The sequence below is a fragment of the Nicotiana tabacum genome, chromosome 18 (genome assembly GCF_000715075.1).
Source record: "Nicotiana tabacum cultivar K326 chromosome 18, ASM71507v2, whole genome shotgun sequence".
NCBI classification, from domain to species: Eukaryota; Viridiplantae; Streptophyta; class Magnoliopsida; order Solanales; family Solanaceae; genus Nicotiana; species Nicotiana tabacum.
Window position 1 is genome coordinate 154590481 of NC_134097.1, and position 8992 is coordinate 154599472.

Consider the following 8992-nt stretch of genomic DNA (forward strand, 5'->3'; position numbering starts at 1 on the left):
ATTCGGGATTAAAATTGGTGACTTGGGACACCCTTAAATCTCCCAAGTGGCGACTCTGAAATAAATAAACAAATCTCGTTTCGATTGTCCTTTAATTGGAAAAACTCCCTTGCCCCCTCGCGGTGTGGAAAAAGGAGGTGTGACAGCTGAAATATTTAAAAGATGCGTATGCTAGAAAAATTCGTATAGATTCCAAATGAGCTACTGGGGCGAAAGTTTCATCATAGTCGACTTCTTCCTGTTGTGAGTAGCCCTGAGCAACTAGTCTGGCTTTATTTCTTCTAACCTTTCCATCTTCGTTCAATTTGTTCCTAAACACCTACTTTGTTCCGATTACAGACACATTATCAGGTTTGGGTATTAGTTTCCACAATTGATTCTTGCTGAACTGATCTAACTCCTCTTGCATGGCTTGCACCCAGCTTGAATCTTTCAGTGCTTCCTCTATCTTTTTTGGCTCAATTTGAGAGATCAAATCGATGTTTGCTTTCTTTTTGAGAGCTGCCCTGGTTTTCATTCCTTTGTTTGGATCTCCTATAATGAATTTCTGAGGATATTCAGGCTCGCTTCTCCATTCATTTGGACGAACTGCATTTGTAGTCAACTCGATTTGTGAATCTGGCATATTGCCCCTACTTTCACCAATTGACTTAGTCGCAGTCGGTGTATTAATCGACTCTTGTGATTCGCCTTTATCCTAAGCTTCTTAAGTTTGATCTTCATCACCTGTAGTAATTCCTTTCTCGACCAAGAGATTATTTTCATCAAATATAACATGTACAGATTATTTCACACATAAAGTACGTTTATTATAGACTCTAAAAAATCTACTATTTAATGAATAACATAGAAAAATATCTTCGTCAATTCTTGGATCAAACTTTCCAAGATTATCCTTACCATTATTGTGAATGAAACATTTTCTCCCGAAGGGATGGAAGTAACTGATATTTGGACGTTTACCTTTCCAAAGTTCATATGGGGTCTTCTTCAGTATTGGCCTTATGAGGCAACGGTTGAGGATGTGACATGTTGTACTTACACCTTCTGCCCAGAAGTGGTTTGGCAATGAGTATTCTAGTAGCATGGTTCTTGCCATATCTTGGAGGGTTCTGTTCTTTCTTTTCACAACCCCATTTTGTTGTGGTGAGCGTGGTGCAGAAAAATTATGAGTGTATCCCTGATCATTACAAAAATCTTCAAATGCTCTGCTTTCAAATTCTCCTCCATGGTCACTCTGAATTGTTGAAATCAAATGTCCCCTTTCTCTTTCAACCCTTTTGCATAAAACTTCAAAATTTCTTAATGTTTCATCCTTATGAGACAAGAAGATTACCCAAGTGAAACGTGAATAATCATCAACAATAACAAAGGCATATCTCTTTCCTCCTATTCTAGCAGTTCTAGTAGGCCCGAATAAATCCATATGAAGTAATTGCAAAGGTTTTGAAGTAGACACTATATCTTTATTTTTGAAAGAATTTCTGGTTTGCTTACCCATTTGACATGCATCACAAATATGAGTTCTAGAAAAATTCAGTTTGGGCAAACCAACAACTAATTCATGTTTGGACAGTTTTTCTATCAAATGCATGCTAGCATGACCAAGTCTCTTATGTCATAGTCAAGGATCATCAGACATAGAGGATAAGCAAATATGACCATCTATCTTTTCAAACCCTTCAAGTATATAAACATTTCCATACCTTTTTCCTGGAAGAATTATCTTACCTGATTCGTCTTCAATAGCACATCCTATTTTCTTAAACTTTACATCATATCCTGAGTCGCAGAGTTGACTTATTCTCAAGAGGTTGTAGTTGAGGCCATCGACCAGATAAACTTTAGTAATATTATAATTGTTATTAAAGGGAATTGTTCCAGTACCAACTATTTTGCCCTTTGAATCATCCCCAAATTTAACACTTCCTCCATCAATTTTTGTAACTTCTTTGAACATGTTTTTGTCACCTGTCATATGACTGGAACACACACTGTCTAGATACCATTTTTCTTTGCGGCTTACTCTGTGGTGTTCCTGCAAGACAAGATAATTACTTTCTTTTAGGTACCCAAGCTTGCCTGGATCCTGGAGGGTTAGTGTTACTAGGTTCAGAACTTTTTGGTTTCCAAACTCATCCTAACACATTTGATTTACGAAAATGACAAAAGGAATATTTATTCCCACTTTTATTACAATAATGACACTTAACATCAGACCCGTTTATAGGCCTTTCATAGGTATTGGAGCTAGTTGACTTGGTTCTAGCAGGTTCTTTTCCAGTTGACTTGTAAGTTGTCTGGTTTGACCTAACAGAACTGTGACTGGTGGATTTGTGCATGTTGTTGAGCTGCATTTGCAAATCCTCAAACTCTTCTTGAAGTACATCATTTTCGATTTCACATACTTCATGTTTGAGTTTCCAGTCTTTAACCTCCCTAGTGAGCCTCTTAAGTTCATTCATCATTTCTTGAGACTCTTTCAAGGTTGAATCAAGGATATCCTGCAATTCATTACATCTTTCACGGTCATAAGATCTTACCTCACTAGTTTCACCTCGTGCCATGAAACAGTTTTCATTCTCGTCATCTGAAACGTCTTCATCTGTCTAGCATCCTGAAGTTTTGTTCATTTCATTTTCCAGAGTTGTCATGAATTAGAGATTTGCTATTTCTTCATGGTCAAAGCTATCCTCATCGCTCCAGCTTCCAAAGGATTTGTTCTTGTTGAAGCCTCTAGAGATATTCCTCTTTAGTTTTGGGCATTCAGCTTGAATATGCCCAAATTTTCCACATTCGTAGCATTTTCCATAAGACGGCGGACTGTATAAGAAAGGCGGCGAGAGAGGTGTTAGGGATATCTACGGGCCACAATGGTGGCCACAAAGGAGATTGGTGGTGGAATGCAGTTGTCCAAGGTAAAGTGGAAGCAAATAAGGCGGCTTACCTGCGGTTAGTAGGGAGCACTGACAAGGAGGAGAAGAGAGAGAACAATCAAAGGTATAAGGTAGCTAGGAAGGAGGCGAAGATGGCAGTGACGGAGGCAAAGACGACAGCTTTTGCTCGTCTGTATGAGGAACTAAGGAACAAAGGTAGGGAGAAGAAGTTATTCCGACTCGCTAAGGTGAGAGAGAGGACAACTCGGGACCTGGACCAAGTGAGGTGCATAAAAGATGATGACGGCAAAGTTTTGATGGGAGATGACCAGATTAAGAGGAGGTGGCAGACCTACTTTCATAAACTTTTAAGTGAAGAAGGGGATCAGGATATTATACTTAGGGAATTGAGGAATGCCGACAGTCACCATGAATTAAGTAATTGTAGGGACATTGAGATCGATGAAGTCATGGAGGCAATGCGTAAGATGAGAAGGGGCAGAGCTACCGAGCCAGACGAAATTCCGGTTGAACTGTGGAGGTGTGTGGGTAGAGCAGGCTTGGAATGGCTTACTGCATTGTTTAGTGTTATATTCAAGACTAATAGGATGCCTAAAGAGTGGAGGTGGAGTACAATGGTCCCGTTGTATAAGAACAAAGGTGATGTCCAGAGCTGTAACAACTATATGGGCATCAAATTACTAAGTCATACCATGAAAGTTTGGGAAAGAGTGGTAGAAATGAGAGTGTGAAGGACGGTGTCTATTTTAGACAACCAGTTCGGGCTCATGCCGGGGCGATCTACCACAGAAGCTATCCACCTTATTAGGAGGATGGTGGAACAGTACAGGAAGAGGAAGAAGGATCTCCACATGGTGTTTATTGATCTGGAGAAAGCGTACGATAGGGTTCCTAGAAAGGTCTTATGGAGTTGCTTAGAGGATAAAGGGGTCCCGGTTGACTATATTAGGTTGATTAAAGACATGTATGCTGGAGCTAAGACTCGGGTTAGGACAGTAGAAGGCGACTCTGAACACTTTCTAGTTATTACGGGGTTGCACCAAGGGTCTGCACTCAGCCCATTCCTATTTGCCCTGGTGATGGATGCACTGACTCATCATATTCAAGGGGAGGTGCCATGGTGCATGCTATTTGCTGATGACATTATTCTAATTGACGAGACTCGAGGCGGCGTCAACGAGAAGTTAGAGATTTGGAGACATGCTCTTGAGTCTAAAGGTTTCAAGTTGAGCAGGACGAAGACGGAATACCTCGAGTGCAAATTTGGAGTTGAGCCGACGGAAGCGGGAGTTGAAGTGAGGCTTGATTCTCAAGTCATTCCCAAGAGGGGTAGTTTCAAGTACCTTGGATCGGTTATTCAGGGGATCGGGGAGATTGACGAGGATGTCACACACCGTATAGGGGTGGGGTGGATGAAGTGGAGGTTAGCATCGGGAGTCTTGTGTGACAAGAAAGTGCCACCGTTACTAAAAGGTAAGTTTTATAGAGCAGTGGTTAGGCCTGCCATGTTGTATGGAACTGAATGTTGGCCGGTAAAGAACTCACACACCTAGAAGATGAAAGTAGCAGAGATGAGGATGTTGAGGTGGATGTGCGGGCATACAAGGATGGATAAGATTAGGAATGAAGATATTCGAGAGAAGGTGGGCGCGAACCCCATGGAGGACAAGATGCGGGAAGTAAGACTCAGATGGTTCGGGCACATTCAGAGGAGGAGCACTGATGCACTGGTGAGGAGGTGTGAGCGACTGGCTGTAGTGGGCACGCGGAGAGGTAGAGGGCGACCTAAGAAGTATTGGGAAGAGGTGATCAGACAGGATATGGCGCGACTTAGGATTACTGAGGACATGGCCCTTGACAGGGAATTATGGAGGTCGAGCATTAAGGTTGTAGTTAAGGGAAAGTTGTGAATATTTCTACAGCATAATAGAGTGAGACTAGCTAGTTAGGAGTTAGACTAAGAATATAATTGGTCGTCTATTGATGCAGGGCTTTACCTGCTAGTTTTATTATACCATCCATTTATTTCGTATTCTGTATTTCATATCTCTTATATTGTTGTTATTGTATTATGCATTTTTTATGGTACTAATATATCAGCTCCTGTTACTTTTTTTGAGCCGAGGGTCTCCTAAAAACAGCCTCTCTACCCTTCGAGTTAGGGGTAAGGTCTGCGTACATATTACCCTCCCCAGACCCCACTTGCGGGATTATACTGGGTCGTTGTTGTTGTTGTTGTTGTTATCATATTCGTTGTATTGCCTGGATCGTCTTGGTGGAAATCTTCCTTTCTTTGTGTTCTTGTATCTTCTCATTAGCCCATCCATATTTCTAGACATCATAGCAATCTCTTCTTGCAGAGCTTAAGGATTATCAATTTCATTTTCAGTCATTTCAGTAGAGGTTTAGAATGCAACCATTTTCTTTTTCTCCTCTTGGTTTGTCTTTTTGAGATGCGTCCTTTCAAAGGCAATTAGTTCTCCTCGTAGTTCATCATAGGACAATTTGTTTAGATCTTGAGATTCCAGTGTGATTACTTTGGTCTGCCAAGTGGTTGGCAGACTTCTGAGAATTTTTCTGACTTGATCACCATTGGTGTAGGGATTGTCAAACGCCTTTAAATCGCTAATTATTTTGCTAAACCTGGCAAACATCTCTTCAATGGGTTCTCCTTCTTTCATTGAGAAAAGTTCGTAATCATGAACCAGCATGTTGATATGTGTTTCCTTTACTTTGTTGGTTCCCTCATAGGTGACCTCAAGTTTGTCCCACATCTCTTTGGTTGTGTCACAACTTTATATTTTCTCGTATTCTTCACCACTTATAGCGTTATGAAGCACGTTTCTCGCCTTGTTGTTCACTTGTACTACTTCTAGTTGCTCCTTTGAGTATGAATTTATATCTTCAGGGTTAGCAAGTGGTGGAGTACTAACTGGTAGGGGATAGTTTTCCTTTTTGATGACTCTCCAGACTTTGACATCGTAAGCTTTAGCAAAGATTTCCATTCGTACTTTCCAGTGAGAGAAATGTTGTCCATTGAAGTATGGTGGTCTAACTTGTGAAGTTCCTTCCTGAAAAAGAGCTCCTATGATAACCTGATTTGCCATGATCTTTTATCACAAGTTGTTAAGCAAAAGTAAAATGTGAGCCTAGCTCTGATACCAATAAGTACGAGAGGGGGATGAATTATAAATATTTAAACTTAATCGCTTATTAGTTGACTAATTTATTGAGTAGTCGGCTGGATATGATAATTCAACAGATATAGTAAAAGAAAGTAAGTTGCAAAAAGTAAATGCAGGAATTAAAGACACCAAAATTTTATACTGGTTCGGATTCAATGTGAATCCTAGTCTAGTCTCCTTGGGTTGCAAGGGAGTTCTCTTTTAGTAAATGTGTTTCTCCGAGTACAGTTGTAGCAAATTTGCACACAGTTTCTCTAGCACTCGTTTTTGATACAATGCCTCACCAGTGTTATGCTCTCTTTCTTCCCCTGACTTGTTACACAGCAGATCTTAGTGAAATACAATGTTTGTTTGCAGTAGAATAACGAGAGTGATTTTGGTTCGATCAAAGTATATCAGACTAGGGTTTAAGGCGAGATATAAATACTTTGATGGATGGTAGAGGCTTGACAACCCAAGAGATTTGATCCTTGGAAAGAAATTGATTCTTTCCAAGAATAAGATAGTAAGCCGTTGTTTCTCCTTGATTTCCTTTCTTCAGCAGAGATACGAGTAAAGACTTGCTCCTTGATTGTTTGTCTTTCCAAACTTAGTCGCATACCAATCTTCTCATAACTTTCGATCTTCTGGGATGTTGCCCCTGATTTGTCCTTAACTTAAGGCTTGCTTGATTCTCCCCAACGTTTCTCTTTGCTGATTGGATTCCGTCCAGATTTGCGAGTCCTTTCCTTAGTTGTCCAAATTTGTTGATTGTATGGTAATCTTTGCTAATTGATTTCTTCCCTTATTCATCATGATTGACTCCAACATTCTTGTGGTATCTTCTTGACTTCTTGTAATTGATTTCCTGCACATGTATATTATTTGCATCATTAAAACTGGATCTAGCATATTTGACCTTTAGCGGTCGCTTGGTATGAGGTATAAAAAGGTATAGTGTTGGTATAAAAATTTAATACCACCTTAATACTTTGTTTGGTTAGCAAATCATGTATAAATTATCTCGGGATTAAAATTAACACCGGGATAACTTATACCTTGTAGAGGATGGGGTAATTAGCACATGGATAACTTATACCTTCTTCTTAGAAATCATGCAATTGTTATTTTTAATACAACATACCAAACAGTGAATAAAAAACAATCCAAGCATAACTTATCCCAGCATAATTTATCTCGGCATAACTTACCCCAGCATAAGCTGTATTCAAACCAAACAACCCCTTATTGTGTCACTTTTAACTAGTGTTAAATCATAACCATCGGCAATGGCATACAAGTTCATGAATTTCCCAGCTTCAGGTATATCTTTGAATGTCATGGACATGTGTCCTTGTAATCAACCAACCTATCAACAATTACCCTTTTTCTTTCTTTTGCTATTGCCTTCGGTCTATTAGAATCATAACCTGAAGCATCTTCACTATTACAGTCACTATCATCTGTGTCATCTTCACTGTTACAATTACTACCATTTGAGTTGCAACACTAGCTGCTTCATCTACTACTAGTATGACTTCGTGCGTTTGCACTATATTTTGAACATCAACGACAATTCATTGTCCTCTACAGCAAACAAGTTAATAACAGTAAATTGGTCATTCGATGGGTCGGCACTTTCTAATTTTAAAAATGGGTCATGCCAACACGTCTAATGGCTTTCCATTTAATGAGGGATATTTTTATAAAGTTGGGTAACGGTGAGGGTAGATGTGGCCCTATAGATAACGGAAGATACATGTGAACAATATATCAAAGTAGAGGGGTATATTTGGACCTTTTCCCATTCCTATATTACTTTCTATTGGTTAAAGAAATAGATAATTTACATTTTACTTGTGGAAAAATAAATAAAAATATTTTGCACTGACTCTATTTGTGTTTTCTAAAATAAACTTACGAGTATATGTGCTTTGGTCAAAAGGATTTCAAAAAAAAAAAAAAACTTAAATCTTCTAGAGTTTATGTACTTTGGTGAAAGTAAAAAGGAAGCACCACAACTTGTGAAATTATATCAATGAAATTATAAAACTGGAACAAAACTTAAGTTAAAAATACTGATTACGATGATTGAAGACTTCTAGTATCACTATTTTTTTATTTATTGAGTTAGTTAAATATGACCAATAATCATCATTTTAGGATCTCCCACTTCTTGTTTAACTTTTATTGTATAACTCAAATTTAATTTGTTAATATAGTACTAGTTATGTAATTTTTCAGAAATATATATCTATTAAGATAGGATACACGCGTTGCGCGAGTACTCTGAGAACTAGTTGATTTTTAATAGTCCTAATGACAAATGGAAGTCAATGTAGCGAAACATTAAACTAAAAAGTGATCCAAGATTACTTTATCTAAATATTTTGGTTCTTTATCCTTCTATTTTTAACGGGAAAAAATTTAAAAATAGTCAAATTTATAAGTGATCATTCAAAAATAGCCATAATTTCTAAAATAATCCAAATTTAACCACTTTTTATGTAAAGATAAATCTGAACAAAAATACTGTTCAAAATCCGAAAAATACTCCAGTATATTATAATGGAGTTCCAGCATAAGTATAATAAAACTCCAGGATATCATAATGGAGATCCAACGTAAGTATACTGAAACTCCAGCATAATATATTGTAGTTCCAGTATAATATACCAATCCAATATAATATGTCAGGTGCTCCAATCTCCAGTATATTATGCTGGAACTTTCCGCGTGTTGAAGTTCCGACATAATATGCAGGAAGTTCATACACAGGTGCACCGATCTCCAGTATATTATGCTGGACCGATCCCTGTTGCAGCAAAATAGTGGCTATTTTTCAATGACTAGTTTGAAAGCTGGCTATTTTAACTTTTTAATGGTATGAAGTTAGTCAATAAAGCAACAAAGAGAAAGGTAGAGAATGGC

General features: G+C 38.4%; 1 protein-coding gene across 1 annotated transcript; it reads right to left on the reverse strand.

Moving 5' to 3' along the window:
- Positions 1 to 1624: 1624 nt before the first annotated feature.
- LOC142172773 (uncharacterized) lies at positions 1625 to 5671 on the reverse strand. The gene is made up of 3 exons (XM_075236454.1): positions 5315 to 5671; positions 2214 to 2504; positions 1625 to 2140 (listed from the first exon to the last, which is right to left on the reverse strand). The coding sequence occupies exons 1-3, from the start codon at positions 5669 to 5671 to the stop codon at positions 1625 to 1627; spliced, it is 1164 nt and encodes a 387-aa protein (XP_075092555.1).
- Positions 5672 to 8992: the final 3321 nt, after the last annotated feature.

Bases quoted from the DNA above. Each gene is read 5' to 3' on its own strand.
- LOC142172773 (XM_075236454.1), bottom strand. From the start codon at position 5,671: ATGTGGGACAAACTTGAGGTCACCTATGAGGGAACCAACAAAGTAAAG. The intron at 2,505-5,314 runs GTTGCATTCTAA...AATGAATTGCAG, and splicing joins AAGAGGAGAAAAAGAAAATG to GATATCCTTGATTCAACCTT. The intron at 2,141-2,213 runs GTTAAGTGTCAT...CAAATGTGTTAG, and splicing joins GGCCTATAAACGGGTCTGAT to GATGAGTTTGGAAACCAAAA.